We start from the raw sequence: 18,504 nt of genomic DNA, 5'->3' as shown, positions 1-18,504 counted from the left end.
GATCATATCTTGTGTGGTCAGGGAAGATTAGTAACTGCTTTCAGCTGGTGTTAATTTACTGTCCTCATTAATGATTTAAGATTGCTAAATGGAAATGCTATTTATAGATAGCTTGGCTTTACAGCAAGGGTTTTATGTAAGAATGCTGGCTAAATTTGAACTGATGTGTCTTTGTAGCCTACATCCTGTAGTCATGTTGGCAGGGACTGTTGTCATGGTAGCTCACTTCAATGAATGGAAAGGGATAGCTCAATAATATTGTGCTTAGACAGAACGTCCTTTGCTTTCCACTACTGTTTTTCTTATTGTATGTATTAAGATCGGATTGCATTCTGTTTACATTTCTCTTGATGTTTGCAACCATTTTTTGTGTTTGAAATTACTCTTAACGCCTACATTGGCTTTGCATTTCCTTGGTCATGTTATAAGCTACCTAGAGTAGCTTTGGGTAATTGAACTCTAAGACTGGATTGATTTCTAGCTATTTTTTGATCCTCTCTCAAAGATTATTATTGAACCTTCAGAGGAAGGAGTGATACAATGGAGAACAGAAGCAGAATGATGTTGACAGTGTCTTGTTAATCTGCAATTCTGCTGCCCACTTGCAGAGTAACCGGAAGAGAGCTTTTTTCTTAATAAAAATGGAACATTTTGTTTTCTATGGATGAAGTTGTTCTCGAGGGACTCCTGGGAATGTTTTGCCAGGCCTATTTTTGGTTTTATTTGTTAATATCCTGGGAAAGTCACTTGATGTTAAGGGGTCAGTTGACACCATATTTAGTAGGCCATTAATAAATCTTAACTGCTACGTGATGTCTGATTTATGAGGATGATGTCAAATGTGCTGAAATATTGAGAGGGTGTCACTGTTCAGATTTTTGCTTTAGGCTAACATTGTTTTAATTGTTGTGGCTATAAAAAAAAAAAGTCACGGCTTGTATTTCAAATTGAAAGTGTGAACTGTTGAGTACGTAGGTGAGTTTAAGATTAGTTTGTTTTGCTCTGGAGATCTTTGGTTTTAGAGCAGGCGAGTGACTAGCCTACTGTAGCTGAAGTGAATAGTGTGATTGTACTGTGGCCCATAGACAGCAGCAGCTCTGTTTCTGAGTCCTAGCACACTCAGGATGTTTGCCTCCACTTCCCTCCTCTCCCCTACCTTTTTCAAATGACTCGCCGGAGCTGTGATGTAAGCAGACAGTTCTGTGAATGACCTCAGTGGCCAGGATTCCAGAGCAGCAGGCACCAGTGTTCCAACGTCACTGCGTTCCAACGCTGAAATAACTCAATAAGGATGCCGGGCCAGCTGATCCCAATGTCCATGTTTTTCCAGTAAGAAAAAAACCGTCTTCTCTTAGTGTTTTGTCATTAAGTTCCAGACATGTAACCAAAGGCCAAAAATGATCTACATTTTTAACTGAAGTTTGTATTTTCTTCTTCTTCAGAAAGTAGGCAACATTCTCAATTACATTGGTTGCCAGTTGAACTGGGAAATTGGGGATTCATTTGACTTTTTTGGCTATTCAGAAATGATTTGGTGTTGAATGAGTATCCAGTGTTCAGCCACAGTGGAACAAAAAAATGGCAAGGTATGGTAGAACAATTATACTCCTAATTTTTGCTTGTTGGCTGAGCTGGCAATTTTAGTTCTATTCAGGCTGAAAGAGTGGTTGTCATGGCTGCTTCTCATATAGTGCTCAGGGTCACCATAGCAGCTGTCTACAATTTCTTCAATTAGGCTAGTAAACACTCAGAACAACAATTGCAATTTCCAGATATGGGAATACATGTTGTTAAAGTAGGCACAGCCTAGATTTCAGATCCTAGGCCTAAGCGTTAGTTTGTGTTACTCAAAAGCAAGACTTGATCCAACTGTCTGTCCCTGAATATCAAACATAGCACCATACGGATTAGGATTATGTCCCATTAATAAGGATTGTGGTGCCCTGCTTGAATCCTTTGAAAACGTTGACAAAGTGCATTACCCAGAGAAAGGGCATTGTGCATAAGCCTATTAAAATTTGACTGAAGAAGGAAGACCGAAGAAAGGGTTTATCAGTGGCCCTCATACTCCTATTCAAATCAGCCATGCCTCATTTAAGGAAGTAGGCTTGGTAGTGAATTATTACAATATCATAAGTCTCTAGCTGTAGTTTAGGGGTAAACACAGATTTTATAATCCCTGTCCTCTAACAATACAGAATCGTTTTTTTTCTAATCCACCCCAACTCTATCGGTTTAGGCAATGGCCTAAATCGAGTCAATGAAATTGAAATCATAAACCAATCCCTTTACTGCCATAGTTCGTCCTCAGTAGTCCAAATGATCCATAGAGGTGCAATTTGCTTGTATGGCCTGCTGTTTTAGACAGTTTTATATTCCCATTCATAGAAGACCAGTGGTTGACGGCCTCCCTGTGTTTGACTGCAGATAAAGGCAGGTATCTACAAATCCTCAACCCATTCCTTCGACACAAAGACGAATTGGCTGCACGACAACATTCTGGGATTCCAGGCGTTACCTGAAAACACAGGAAGTCCCCTTCCTGTTTTAGATCCAATTCCAGATCTTTGAAGGACAGCCTGTCATTTCCAATGGGAACAAATGAGCCATAGTGGGCAGAACAAGTAAGGAGGGGGGGTAGAGCGAAGCACGAGCTTGAGAGATCCTATTGGTGCGTTCTAGCATCATCTGCTTATTTCCGTTAGGGAACGCCTGTGAAGTGCACGTGTGCAGTAACTAAATTTTCCTTTGCACTCCTTCTAAACAATGCAATTTGTTTTTCAAACTTTTGCAAAGGGTAATGTTTACAAACCTTATTCCACTCTGTTTATAACAGATTCTAGTTTTGGGAACAACTGTATTGAGATCAAATGTTTCATCGATGAGAAGATTTGCAGAATGTCGTCCAAAATCCATCTCATTTCATCTTCTCCCACTGCCCACCAGTGGGCTTCATCTCACTACGATATGTGGATGCAAAACATTTATACATCCAGTGAAATATCTGTCTCATTGTTCTGTCTGTGATAGGCAATGTTCCCGCTAATTTCTTTTGGCACTGAGCAAACTTCAGGACTTGTAAATGGACATTTGAATTCTGTGCCACTTCCAGTATCAATTTGAGCATAATGTAGGAGTGGCCTACCAAGAAAACCAATAGAGAAAATCCAATCACATTTTCACATGAAAATAGGCTATATCATAGAAATGAAAAGCTATGTGGTGTTCAATGCAAGCCTACATTCATCATGAGACTATTAAAACATTTTTTAGACTATGCAGGGCATGACATTAATTCATGTAACACCATGGGCCAAATAGGTGACTGCAAATGACATATTGTTGTATAATGCAAGGAACCACTTTACAAAGTACAAATCATTATTATTACCATACAGAAAACTAGACAATGTAGGCTACCCTCTGACTATTGGCTTTTTTGCATATTTAAGCCTGTTCCAAAATACTACACTGCCTCTTAAATATTAACAAGCTTTTTACCTGACTCGTTTTTCAAAGATTACTTAAAATGTGCTAGAGGTCGACTGATTAATCGGAAGGGCCGATTTCAAGTTTTCATAACAATCGGAAATCGGTATTTTTTGGCGCGATTTTTGACGATTTTTATTTTTTATTTTTTTTCTTTTTTTTCTTTTTTTATATAAATATTTTTTATACTTTTTTATTTAACTAGGCAAGTCGGTTAAGAACACATTCTTCAATGACGTCCTAGGAACGGTGGGTTAACTGCCTCGTTCAGGGGCAGAACAACAGATTTTCACCTTGTCAGCTCGGGGGATTCAATCTTGCAACTTTACAGTTAACTAGTCCAACGCAATAATGACCTGCCTCTCTCTCGTTGCACTCCACAAGGAGACTGCCTGTTACGCAAATGCAGTAAGCCAAGGTAAGTTGCTTGCTAGCATTAAACTTATCTTATAAAAAAACTATCAATCATAATCATTAGTTAACTACATATGGTTGATATTACTAGATATTATCTAGCGTGTCCTGCGTTGCATATAATCTGACCTAGCATATAAGCATTCAAAGCATTCATATCTGACTGAGCGGTGTTAGGCAGAAGCAGGCGCGTAAACATTAATTCAAACAGCACTTTCGTGCGTTTTGCCAGCAGCTCTTCGTTGTGCGTCAAGCATTGCGCTGTTTATGACTTCAAGCCTATCAACTCCCGAGATGAGGCTGGTATAACTGAAGTGAAATGGCTAGCTAGTTAGCGTGCGCTAATAGCGTTTCAAACGTCACTCGCTCTGAGCCTTCTAGTAGTTGTTCCCCTTGCTCTGCATGGGTAACGCTGCTTCGATGGTGGCTGTTATCGTTGTTTTGCTGTTTCGAGCCCAAGGAGGAGCGAGGAGAGGGACGGAAGCTATACTGTTAAACTGGCAATACTAAAGTGCCTATAAGAACATCCAATAGTCAAATGTTAATGAAATACAAATGGTATAGAGGGAAATAGTCCTATCATTCCTATAATAACTACAACCTAAAACGTATATAATAGCTACAAAATATGTACAGTGCATTTGGAAAGTATTCAGACCCCTTGACTTTTTCCAAACATTTCAGCCTTATTCTAACAGGTTTTGTTTTTTTGCAAATAAAAATGTAAAATAGATACCTTGTTTGCATAACTTTTCAGACCCTTTGCTATGAGACTAAACATTGAGCTCAAGTGCATCCTGTTTACATTGATCATCCTTGAGACGTTTCTACTAACTTGATTGGACATGATTTGGAAAGGCACACACCTGTCTGACTATAAGGTCCCACAGTTGACAGTGCATGTCAAAGCAAAAACCAAGCCATGAGGTCGAAGGAATTGTTCGTAGAGCTCCGAGACAGGATTGTGTCGAGGCACAGATCTGGGGAAGGGTACCCAAACATTTCTGCAGCATTGAAGGTCCCCAAGAACACAGTGGCCTCTATCATTATTAAATGAAAGGAGTTTGGAACCACCAAGACTCTTCCTGGAGCTGGCCCCCTGTCCAAACTAAGCCATTGGGGGAGAAGGGCCTTGGTCAGGGAGGTGACCAAGAACTTGGTCAGTCCGATAAAGCTCTGGCGTTCCTCTGTGGAGATGGGAGAACCTTCCAGAAGGACAACCATCTCTGCAGCACTCCACCAATCAAAAGGCACGTAAAGGACTCTCAGACCGATGAGAAACAAGATTCTCTGGTCTGATGAAACCAAGATTGAACTCTTTGGCCTGAATGCCAAGCGTCACATCTGGAGGAAAACCTGCCACCATCCCTACGGTGAAAGATTGTGGTGGCAGCATCGTGCTGTAGGGAGGGACTGGGAGACCTGTCAGGATCAAGGGAAAGATGAATGGAGAAAAGTACAGAGTACAGCTGTAATCGCTGCCAAAGGTGCTTCAACAAAGTACTGAGTAAAGGGTCTGAATACTTATATAAATGTGATATTTCAGTTTATTTTGAATACATTTGCAAAAATGTCAAACTGTTTTTGCTTTGTCATTATGGGATATTGTGTGTAGATTGAGGGGGGGGGGGGGGGGGGGGGAAACAATTTAACAATCACCCATCAATAGAATTGTACTCTGATGCACTCTGGCTCTGCCTAAAACAAATGTAGATTGTTTTTGGTTTGTTGCATCTCTGCGCGGCAGTCCTGGTGGAGGTGTGCGGCCACACACATGCTCAGCTTAGCGGGAACATGAGGCCTAAATGTTTTTTTTTTTTTTAGTTCTGAAATCAAATGAACAAGTTGTCTTGGAATTAATCTGGAAATGCACTACAACGAGGCTTAGACTTGGACCTAGGCTGCATTGCACATCTTCTAAATAAGTCGACCATTTGTATCTGAACCACCGTTAACTATGTCCTCCATTGGCATCAACACAAATGAAAACTTAAACGTTCCAGTTGTGCACAGGCAACACAGAGGGCTGTCTGCGTCAATGATGGATGGTGTGGCTATGCGGGTGTATTTAGGGTTTGACTGAGGTGAACATGTCATAAAAGATCCCTCTATGTAAAGCTGCAACATGAGCAGTGTTGAATGAACAACAGACGCTTTAGTCTTCCAGGATGTGCCTCATCGTACTACTGCACCGAAGATTCAAACCTTTGCCCTGATTCATTTCACAGCTCCAAAGGTAGTTAAGGGATAGGAGAGCGGGAATAGCCTACGTCTAGACCTTTTGCCTTTCATTCAATACAGCCTGTTATTCAAAACAATAAATAAACGGGGACTGAATAAAAAAAATGTTCAGTCCTCAAAAAGCAGAAGAGGATTTCGACACCCACCATCTCAGATTGTTCTGCAATTGTTTCTGTAGGGCAAAACAGATGATAATTTCCACAACATTATTTTGTTGAAATATAATTTGATCTCTGAGAATTGGCCATTTTTCAATTTATAGGATTCATATAATATTCAATAAATATAGTACCCAATGTCCGATTTGCACAAAAACCTCTTAACAATGATTTAACATGTGAAGAATACCATAAAGTTATCAAACTCCATCCACGGTCCCCCAAACCCCACACCACCGCCACCCCAATGGCCAGTACACAGTATCAGTTCTCTGTTTGACAAGTTATATTAAGCTGCGACGTGGAATATTTTCTTTACAGCTTTTAATATGTTATGTAAAAAAAAAAAAATTGTTCTGAGGTATTTGCCATTGACGGCGCTTACATTTTCCCCATAAATTAAGTGAAAGTACCAGGTTTTGACCACGAAATGCCGCTGTTCCCGCTACTGCCCTTTTTGTCCATTTTGCTGGTCTCTTGTGTTTATCGAAACTGTCACAACATTTTCTTTGTGACTTTGGGTAGAAAACCAGGCGTTTTTGCTCATGGTGAAAATGCTTTGTGGTCATCCTCAGGAAACTGCCACCTGTGTGCGTTTGAACAAGCAAACTATGAGGCGACACCAGTTCTAAAGGTTTCAGGACTATGGCCTCAGGGCTTTCAATGGTAAAAGTCAAGAAAAACACACTGTACAGTGTTTTGTAATGGTGTTTGGTTTAATGGTGTCAAGCTCATCTAGATGGCTTTACAGCAGACCCTCGGTGTCTCATGAATGACATACATGGTCTTCAACCATCCTACTACTGAAAGAAGATCGTAGCTAAGCATGCATCTGCATCTTTCTTCTCCACTGCTTTGTCGACGTTTGTTGAAATACAAGACCGGGAACTCCAAAATATTATGACATGATATAGCCTAATCCGCCTGTGAATATTTCCTCTTTGAGTTATTTACACTGACTGTTTCACTCTACACATAAAATGTTTTTTCAATCGCACACCACCACTCAGTGCTCTGCAAAGCGAAGTAGGCTTGCCAAGAGAAAGTGAGGCAGAAATAAATGGCTGTTGAAAATCCTGCTTAATGGTCAGGAGTGCAGGGCAGGGTGGCTATTTTCAGTTTGTTTTGTAGCAGCAGGCAACTTGGCAACTGTGAAGGGCTTAAGGATATTTGGCAGCGTTTTAGAGAACCTTCTGATTGTATGGTAGGAGCCTGTTAACTGGGGCCAGGTCATAGGCTGCAGCCCGAGAGGTTTTCTTATTCATATTGGATGGGGACTGTGGGAGTCTGCCTTGTTTTTTTCCCAGCTTATTCACACATGACACACCACACAAGGATGTATAGGCCTCTACATGGAGGATTGGATCTGTCATCTTAACACCCCTATCATGAATGTTTTTTTTTCTTCTCTTTTCTTTTTTTTAGTACCTTGCCAAGTCACCATGCTATTTGAAATAATATTTTGGCTGAACCTCTTTCTTTTTCCTTTCCTCCTGCCACTCGTTACAAATTCAGGTTACATTTTATATGGTATAGAATATTTATTGGTAGGCTGCCTAGACTAATAGGTTAGATATGAACCTCACGCTTTGGTTGTGCGTCACTGTGAGGAAACCTTTCTCTCTTGGAGAGAGGAGACATGGTTTATTGGTCATCTTTAACAAAGGAGAGAAATGCTTCCTGCACTGGAAGATTAATCCTCTCTCTAAACCAGGGCTGTTCAAGGTCGGTCGTGGAGGGCCGTAACACTCCTGGTTTCCATCCTCTCCTTTTAATAAGGGACTAATTCAGACCTGGGACACCAGGTGAGTGCAATTAATCACCAGGTAGAAACAAAAACCAGAAGAAGTGTTTCAGGCCTTCAGAACTGGAATTGAACAGCTCTCAACCTCATTTACCAATCCAAGGTCAATGCTGCATAACTGTTGTGCTATCTAGAAATGAGGTAAACGGCTATGAAGCACCATAACAGATTTGAAATGAAGTGTTGTGTCTACAGAAGAGTGATGGGGAGAAGAGGGAGATTAGGTCTACGTCTATCATTGTATGCCCTCCCTCCCAACCACCCTACAATGGCTCAGCAGAGACAGATCAGAGGAGGAAATGGAATGTTCCCTGTGTTCTTCTGTCCCACCCCAGCTTGCACCAAAGCAGCCATGCTGTCATTATGGGGTTGGGATGGGGGGCAGGATTTCCCTTCCCTTCTGAAAATCAAAACAAGAAACTAACCTGTGCTGTTTAAAAAAAAATAAGCACTTGTGTTTCAGTTTTTCTATCATCCTGGTGAGTGGAAGAACACACAGGTTAGGAAACTAGGCTGATTGTGTGTTAAGAGAATGGCTTGAGCTAGTTTTGTGTACTGATTGAGTTGCTGTTTTCTCAGATGCCTTTTTCTGTTTTGTAGTCCCTTTGGTGTAGCTAAGCTGTTGAATTCCAGTGATGGGATAATCATTATACGCAGCTATTTAGCGTTATTATAACAGCATTAAGCCATGTTTCCTATCATGAAGTGAAATAATTTAACAGCTCTTGGCTGGTTGTGGTGTCAAATACCATACCATACCATACTGCGGGTTTTATCAGAGAACCAGCAGTACTCCGGACCTCAGAGTAAGATTTGAACACTCCAGGTGTTCTATAGGCCCATTACTTTTGACCATACCCCTGGGTATAGGGTGCCATTTAAAACACAGACATTCGTATTTTTGCACGGGGGATGTTCAATGCTTTGTCACCCTATACCCCCCTCCCTCTTCACTCACTATTATTCATGGTCTGATTTATTGCCCTTTTTAATGGCAAGGTGCTATTTCTAGATCTGGCGGTGTTCATGCTCTCACAGGTACTGGGTACAGTCCTGATTTCCCGACAGGGCTGAATAAAGACGTCAATGTGGCCATTGGATAAAGCCATTCCAGCAGCCCAATGTCATTTTTCCTGTGCTCCAGATCGGAGACAGTATTTACCCTTACATCACAATGGAAGAAGCATCAGCCAGACTCTCAGGGAGATGAGTTATGGGACTGGAATAGTAAGTCAGTCTAACTGTCATCAGTCAACAACTCTTCAACCGAAAAGGTTGTTGTCTCGCAATGCATATTTGGCGGTCTCATTCTCACGCTACGTTGACTAGACCATAAAGCAACACACACACACACAGACATGCATTGCCAAACAACGCTACTGCCACATTCTGGAGTATTTTAACAAGGCTGAGTGGCTGACGACTTCAAGGTCTTTGCTGTGTGAACACACAAAAGGGGTTGACTGCCAACTCTGACACTCTGTTCAGAGGTAGGTGCTAAGGACTGTTGGCAGGAAAATGTTTGACATCCCTACTGGTGTGTCTGAGTTGAAGTCCACACTTTATTGGTTTCTGATGCAGCTAGAATCATTTAGTCACTTGTCCATACACATATTATATAAAACACCATTATTTACAGTATGTACAACAGCTGGCAGTATCTATACCACAATGCAGTTGTGAGCATACTAGGTGTTCTATATTATACTACAATGTCAATCTAACTGAATATGGATGTTGTGTTGGTTGAATGTTCCAGGCAAGTTCCAGAATGTTCTTCAGCTGGTGAACCTCTTCTTGTGTTGGCTAATGGCAGCTGGTTCAGCAGGCTTTGGCAGTGTTGGCAGGGATGTTTGGTTTGGGGGGCTGTGACTTTGGCTCCTTGAAGACAACTGTGTCTGGTCCTTTCTGCACTCCAGCCAGGTGGACTAGCCTTTCGGACACTTTCTTCACCACCCACTGCTTCGACCTCTTGCAGAAGATTTGTTTAATGCAAGTCTCCTGGAAAGACATGAAGACTGACCATGAGGTTGTGTAACCATACAATAAACCATGTTCATCTGTAAACAAAAAAAAGGGTACAGTAGACCGGTATGCGTTTTGTTACACTCATTCAATAATGGGGCATTGAGATGGGCCGTTAACGAAGATGTGAAAAGTTTGAGGGGGGCTTGACTTGTCGAACGTCTAGTCGTGTATTGTTGTATATGAGCACCTACAGTTGTACTGGTGAGTAGACAAGTACTGCCAACAATAGTGAGTTGTCTGGAAGAGTATACTAACTACCCCTCTCCCCCATGCCGAAGACCTGACTGCAAGGGTGTGAAAAGTCTTGTGGAAAGTTTAGCACTGGTCTTGTAGATAGTTTAGTGTATTGGGGATTCCCCCCCCCCCCCCCCCCCCCCCGATCATGCATACTAACCTTCACACACTATACCCACCCTCAAAAGACACGAGTCAGTCACCCACACCATCCTCTCCTTACTAATACCACATTCTCTCAAATTTAGGCTTAATGCTTTGCATGAACAATCAACTAAGACTCCATAATACAGAGAGAACAACAGTAGAAATCAAATCAAAGTTTATTTATCACATGCACCGAATACAACAGGTGTAGTAGACCTTACAGTATTATGCTTACAAGCCCTAATCAACAGTGCAATTTTTAAGAAAAAAATTTATATTAGGTAAACAATAGATGAGTAAAGAAAAAAGAAACTGAAAATAACAGTACCGGTACAGAGTCAATGTTCGTTGGACACCAGTTAGTCGGGCTAACTGAGGTAATATGTACATGTAGGTATAGTTAAAGTGACTATGCATAGATGATAAACAGAGAGTAGTAGCAGCATAAAAGAGAGGTTGGGGTGGTGAGTGGCGGGACACAATGCAAATAGTCCGGGTAGCCATTTGATCACCTGTTCAGGAGTCTTATGGTTTGGGGGTAAAAGCTGTTGAGAAGCCTTTTGAACCTAGACATGGCGCTCCAATACCGCTTGCCATGCGGTAGCAGAGAGAACAGTCTATAACTGGGGTGGCTGGAGTCTTTGACAATTTTTAGGGCCTTCCTCTGACACCTCTTTAGAGGTCCTGGATGTTAGGCAGCTTAGCCCTAGTGATGTACTGGGCCGTACACTACTAGGGCTGGGCGATATGGCAAACAAATTATCACGATAGATATATTTAATTTGATAAAGATAATTATCATGATATTAATCAAATAATGTTTAAAAGGTACATATTTCCTTTGTTTCTTATTTATTGTTAGAAGTACAACTCACAAATAACAAACTTTTTTTTAAAGCTGTAAAACCTTAAGTAATGAGCAAGAAGTAAAAAAAGAATATGGTGCACATAGCAGTTTGTTGGGGTAATTCTTGTCTGACAAGTTACAAGCAAGAAAGACAAGTCTGTCTGTCTAGAGGTCGACCGATTAATCGGAATGGCCGATTTAATTAGGGCCGATTTCAAGTTTTCAACAATCGGAAATCGATATTTTTGGACACCGATTTTGCCGTTTTTTTAAATGTATTTGGGAACTGCATTTGGATTGGTAGCCACAGTTGGGTCACCTGCTACTGTCTTCCCTTCCACTGGTATACTGTTAAGTTTTTTTTCTTTCTGTCGTCTGGTGGTCAAAGCAAGACTGTAAAAACAGTCTGGACTCACTCACTCACTCACCCACACACACCACACACGTATTTGTTTGATTGGGATCAAGTCCGGGCTGTGACTGGGCTACTCAAAAACATTGAGAGACTTGACTCAAAGCCACTCCTGCGTTGTCTTCGCTGTGTGCGTAAGGTCATTGTCCTGTTGGAAGTTGAACCTTAGCCCCAGTCTGAAGTCCTGAGCGCTCTGGAGCAAGTTTTCATCAAGAATCTCTCAGTACTTTCCTCCGCTCATCTTTCCCTCGATCCTGACATGTCTCCCAGTCCCTGCCGCTGAAAAGCATCCCTACAGCACGATGCTGCCACCACCATGCTTCACCGTAGGGATGGTGCCACACTCCAGACATGACGCATGGCATTCAGGCCAAAGAGTTCAATCTTGGTTTCATCAGACCAGAGAATATTGTTTCTCATGGTTTGAGAGTGCTTTAGGTGCCTTTTGGCAAACTCCAAGCAGGCTGTCGTGCCTTTTACTGAGGAGTGGCTTCCGTCTTGCCACTCTAAGGCCTGATTGGTGGAGTGCTGCAGAGATGGTTGTCCTTCTGGAAGGTTCTCCCATCTCCCTGACCAAGACCCTTCTCCCCCGATTGCTCAGTTTGGCTGGGCGGCCAGCTCCAGGAAGAGTCTTGGTGGTACCAAACTTCTTCCATTTATGAATGATGGAGGCCAGTGTGTTCTTGGGGACCTTCAATGCTGCTTACACCTTTTGGTACCCAGATCTGTGCCTCGACACAGTCCTGTGCCGGAGCTCTACGAACAATTCCTTCAACCTCATGGCTTGGTTTCTGCTCTGACATGCACTGTCAACTGTGGGACCTTTTTATATAGACAGGTGTGTGTGTGCCTTTCCAGATCATGTCCAATAAATTGAATTTACCACAGGTGGACTGCAATGTAGTTGTAGAAACATCTCAAGGATGATCAATGGAAACAGGATGCACCTAAGCTCAATTTCGAGTCTAATAGCAAAGGGTCTGAATATATATATATATATACTTATTAAGGACCGGGGAGTTTTTCAGGATAAAAAAGAAACAGAATGGAGCTAAGCACAGGCAAAGTCCTAGAGGAAAAACTGGTTCAGTCTGCTTTCCACCAGGCACTGGGAGATTAATTCACTTTTCAGCAGGAAAATAACCCAAAACACAAGGCCAAATCTACACTAGAGTTGCTTACTGAGAAGACTGAATGTTCTGGAGTGGCTGAATTACAGTTGACTTAAATCAGTTTGAAAATCTATGGCAAGACCTGAAAATGGTTGTCTAGCAATGATCCACAACCAATTTGACAGAGCTTGAAGAATAAGAAAAATCAAAAAATAAAAATCTAATGTTGCACAGTCCAGGTGTGGAAAGCTCTGAGACTTACCCAAAAAGACTCATCGCTGCTAAAGGTGCTTCTATAAAGTATTATCTCAGGGGTGTGAATACTTATGTCAATTAGATATTTCTGTATTTCATTCTGAATAAATTTGCAGAAATTTCTAAAACATGTTTTCATGTTGTTATTATGGGGTGTTGTGTGTGTGTGTGTGTGTGTGGATATATATGGGTTAGAAAAAAAAATATTTAATCCATTTTAAATTCATACTGAAACACAACAAAATTTGGATTACTTCAAGAGGTATGAATGTTTCCTCAAGGCACTATATTTCACAACTGCTGTCGTTCAACACCAACAAAAATGAATCAGCTGATGATTAACAAAAAACGGGGTTCAATTTCACAGAAAGATGCTTATTATATTGAAAGGCAAACACTGCCATTAATACAAGGAACGAAAAGTGTTTTTTATGTCACACAATTTTGGACAGCTTAAACGTTAAACTAAAAGACCATGATTCCTAAGAGACGGTTCTAGTTTTAGGTCATACTTAATTAAATGTTTTAGGCATACTTGCCCAATAATTTGTATTTTTCTAAGCCTTTTTGTTTATAAATGAATCCTTTTTGTTTTATAGTGTTTGGTTGGTGTTGATGGATGGTGTGAAAACTAGAGAAAATACAATATTTAGAAACTAGATATAGGCCAATATATAGTATAGGCTGTTTTTAGCCTTCAGCCTTTATATAACCATATTAATTAATTTATATACAATATTCTGCCTATATGAACAAATGTATATAGGCCTAGGTTACAATATTCTACCCATATGAACACTTATTTTAGGCCATAACTGAACCAGTTTCGGTAGTCTATATACTAAGGAAATATTGTGCCACTTGTGACACAGCCATGCTTTTCTTTCTTCTAAAACTAAAGCATCCATATCAAGGTTTTCAAGCGTCAGTCTTGCTGTGGTGGGTTTCAAGTTGTGCTCCCTCCATTTCTGTCCCTGATAAGGATGTGCACTCCAATAAGCCCCGATGACAAAGGCAAGCCGGGGTGACTATGGCCTGTAGCTAGCCCCCAGTGGGACTCCTCTCCCATTTCCTCTCTGATCACAGAGGACTGGGGCCCAGCCAGGGCACCGCATTTAGCAGGACACATGAATATTTTTGACACCATGCCATTCAGTTCGGGGTGGCCGGCAGCCGAGTGAGTGACATACAGTGGGGAGAACAAGTATTTGATACACTGCTGATTTTGCAGGTTTTCCTACTTACAAAGCATGTAGAGGTCTGTAATTGTTATCATAGGTACACTTCAACTGTGAGAGACGGAATCTAAAACAAAAATCCAGAAACTCACATTGTATGATTTTTAAGTAGGTACAGTTCTCACAGTTGAAGTGTACCTATGATAAAAATTACAGACCTCTACATGCTTTGTAAGTAGGAAAACCTGCAAAATTGGCAATGTATCAAATACTTGTTCTCCCCACTGTATAAGCCACATGGTCTACGTCATGTGGTAGTTGTTGATGGAAAATGCCACAGTGGCTGGGTTGAATGGATGTTATGATTGATATTTGAGGAATGACTCCAATAACCAACATTTTGTGAATGTTAGTAATGGGTATTGAATAGGAAGTATACCCATGAGAACATGTGTAATCAACACATTTTCCATGTTCAGGACCACTTCACTGTGGAATTGCCATTGCCGCACTTTTCGCTCTTAACTCGATGAGTGTATGCGCTAAACTACTTCAGCATCCATTGACACACAGTCCCCATCATGGATACTGTTATGTTCCCCGGAGTTAAAGACACCCCCCAGTTCCACTGCGTTAATGGCACCCCCTCCAGTTCCCCAGAGTTAATGGCACTCCCTTGACAATCATAAATTGTTTGAATTACTTACTAATGCTCCATCTCCTGTTTTAAATTAGGCGTACTTGAAATGTCAAAAGGCATAATGTTTTTTTCTTTTGCTCTCAAGTGTAACGTTGGTTAATTATGCCCTACAACTAAAAACCCCTCTGGAGGTCTTCTTCACACTTACATTTTAAATGTGTGAAGGACTCCAGTGAATGGCAGAGGTCTAATTTAATTTAGCCGACATAATGTGTTTTGTAGCAAATGGATTGCAGCAGTATTGTGGCCTATTTATGCTGTCTAGACTGTTATGCTGACAGTGGAAGTTACACAATGTACGTAATGCAGTATTTTTTTGGAACATCTGATTGAGAAACATTGCCAAGTCTTTGGGGTGTTTGTGACGTCTATGAAAAATGTATATTCATATCCTGGCGCAGTAATGACAACAAACAGTCCTTTCCATCTTTTAACAAGATCTCCAAGACCGATCTCAAAAAAAAATCTTGACTGTTGATACGGAAAACCACAACCTGAGGCCTACAGTATAATAGCATCTGATTGGAGCGTCTAAGGAAGCTTACGTATTCATCTGACACCCCACTTCCTCTCAGGAAGGCTACAGTCAGCCAGTAAGCAAGATACTGAACTCTCAGACCTGAAACGTACTACTCAAATACGGAACATTACCAATACACAAAGAAATGGTCGCTGTAGTCTGTTAAAATATTACAAAGCTGTCAACCAACCATCAGGTTTGGCAGCCATTCGATGGTGACCTTCATCTGAAAGCTTTTAGGTTTACATTCGATTATGAGTCTACCGAGAAAGTTTCCAGAGCACAGCAGACAATCCGGTCCGAAACCACCTCAGTTTGGCATGGAGGGTTCTTACCACTGGCACCATTACAGAACGCGCTGGCTGAAGCAGCACTCCAAGTCCTCTCCTGAGCAGCCACTGAGCGGCTACGAGTGGAGGACCTCTGCCAGGCTGACACCTAAAATACCAAACGTGCCGAGGTTGGACAGTAATGATCACATCGTAATGGAACCTATCGACTTCAGGGTATTGAGTCTACCTAGGAGGACTACCACCACCACCAGCAGTACTGGACCTGTGGAGCAGCACAGTGGGCAGGGGAGGATGCGGTCTCTGCTCTCCCTGATTCCCTACCAAAGGTCTGTGTCAGAGCCAGGGGCTGGCAGCAGCACAAAGCAGACTGCAGTCAGGAAGGTGCGCTTAGACGAGCAGGAGCAAAATGTCCCCTTTGTCCACGGCCTGTTGTCCTCTGTATCACAGAGGATCAGTAGGATTCTCAGCATCAAGGATGAGCCAGACCCTGAGAACCAAGTGCCTGGTAGGAGAGCTCTCTCTCTACTCTCTCTACTCTCTCACTCAGTCACTCACTCTCTCAATCTCTCAATTCAATTTAAGGGGCTTTATTGGCATGGGAAACGTGTTAACATTGCCAAAGCAAGTGAGGTAGATAATATACAAAAGTGAAATAAACAATAAAAATACACATACAGAAGTTTCAAAAGAATAAAGACATTACAAATTTCATTATGTATATTTACAGTGTTGTAACAATGTACAAATGGTTAAAGTACACAAGAGAAAATAAATTAGCATAAATATGGGTTGTATTTACAATGGTATTTGTTCTTCACTAGTTGCCCTTTTCTTGTGGCAACAGGTCACAAATCTTGCTGCTGTGATGGCACACAGTGGAATTTCACCCAGTAGATATGGGAGTTTATCAAAATTGGGTTTGTTTTCGAATTCTTCGTGTATCTGTGTAATCTGAGGGAAATATGTGTCTCTAAAATGGTCATACATTGGGCAGGTTAGGAAGTGCAGCTCAGTTTCCACCTCATTTTGTTGGCAATGTGCACATAGTCTGTCTTCTTTTGAGAGCCATGCCTGCCTATGGCGGCCTTTCTCAATAGCAAGGCTTTGTGCCCAATTTAGATTTCTGTTGCTATTATTTACTGCAATACAGGTGTGTACATTTTTACATTTTAGTCATTTAGAAGATCCCATTAACCAGAGTGACTTACAGTAGTGAGTGCATACATTTTCATACAGCGCCATGCTCTGCCAACTGAGCTACAAGGGACTACTGTGCATTTTCAGATCTTTCCTCTGTGCTGTGGGGAGGAGTCTGCTGCTAATTGATAGTAAGGGGTCTGCCTTTGGCCTGCCTTTCCAATAAAGGAGTAGAAATTCACAATTGAATTGACTCAAATCCTGTAATGCTCAACCAAAGTGCAGGGTGTATGAACATTTTTTGCTGGAGGTTAATGCTAATTGGATTTTCCAACTACTCTGAGGCTCAAAAAAAGAATGACTGCATTTTGTCTTCCTATTCCCGACAACCAACATGAAAAGGAAGAAATATCTTGCCTGAAAATTGCTAGATCGTTTCTGATCTGAAGAACCATGGTATTTTATTTCCCATCAGCATATGAGAATTGAGCGGTGCGTGATAGCCCTGTTGATTTGTCATGCTGAAATGAATGGAAACATTTGCGGATATCTTTCACCCCACAGCACATGAGTGTGCTGTGTGTATGATCAGGTCACACATGCATTTAGGCCAACTGTAATTCAAGAGCAGAAATGACAATGCTTATTCAACTGTGGTTTGGCGTTCTTCTATTTCATGTTCCTGAAATGAGTCATAAGGGAACATTGGGGCCAGATTTCCTCAAAAAGAACTGTTGTAGGGTTGGTTAGGACTGATGTGCTACATTGGCTTTTGTAGGGGAAAACACACTTTGGTGATTTAAATTTCACTTCCTTATGTTAAAAAATGCATTTTAACAAGATAACATGTGGTTATTCATGTTCTGAATCGTTCAGTAGGGTCTTTCATCTAACATGTCATTAACATTGTATCCAAAAAGTTGGATTTAATAAAGTAATACATCCGATAATAAGCACTGAGCTCTGTTGACATAGGGGTGCAGGTTTCTCTTTTGAGGATTTTGCATTTTGTGGTCGTCGCCGTCTTCAGTGTTGTTTCCGCGTGTCGCAAAAGCAAAGTTAGCGTGACACGAGCTGAATTGAAAATAAAAAGCCTGGAATTTCACACAGACGCTTGTTTTTGGAAAAATAAAAGTAAAAAGGATTTCAAATTGATATGTAAATCGTGCATAAAAATCTGAAAATACTTTTGAACGGATTATGATGGTGATATAAGGTTTGGACCATTGGTTTTCTTAGAGGATTATCCAAACAATGAACATTATTTTACCCATTGGTCTAAAGGTGCGTTTTTGATTGGACACCCTAGCTTTTGTGTAATAAGTCTCACGACACTGTGGTCTAAGATGTGTAAATATTCCTACTTTTTCTAAGGGTCTGAAGGTGTAGTCCACTAGGCCCTGTGGACAATTTACGCTGTCACAAAAATGGCTTCCCTGTGTATTTGTAACATGTTTTAGTTTATTGAGGAGGGGGGGGGGGGGGGTGAGGATATGTAGGGGGGTGGGGCAGGGTATTGCCTGAGTGGTAATCAT

The 18,504-nt window shown here is 41.3% G+C and overlaps 1 protein-coding gene across 6 annotated transcripts in view; it reads left to right on the top strand.

The window, feature by feature from the left end:
- Window positions 1-18,504, top strand: part of LOC110530304 (ras GTPase-activating protein nGAP) — an 89,493-nt gene that overhangs the window by 2,931 nt on the left and 68,058 nt on the right. For 3 of the 6 annotated variants that reach the window (XM_036985927.1, XM_036985928.1, XM_036985926.1), the window contains exon 1: window positions 15,617-16,337. The exons of 2 other annotated variants lie outside the window; for them this stretch is intronic. In XM_036985927.1, the coding sequence (XP_036841822.1) occupies window positions 15,794-16,337 (544 nt within the window). In that variant the 5' untranslated portion in view covers window positions 15,617-15,793. Of the gene's footprint in view, window positions 1-15,615; window positions 16,338-18,504 lie in introns of those variants that run through there. One more of the 6 variants, XM_036985929.1, reaches the window with a different exon arrangement.

The sequence above is a fragment of the Oncorhynchus mykiss genome, chromosome 8, assembly GCF_013265735.2.
Source record: "Oncorhynchus mykiss isolate Arlee chromosome 8, USDA_OmykA_1.1, whole genome shotgun sequence".
NCBI classification, from domain to species: domain Eukaryota; kingdom Metazoa; phylum Chordata; class Actinopteri; order Salmoniformes; family Salmonidae; genus Oncorhynchus; species Oncorhynchus mykiss.
This window is presented reverse-complemented; position numbering and strand designations above follow the sequence as displayed.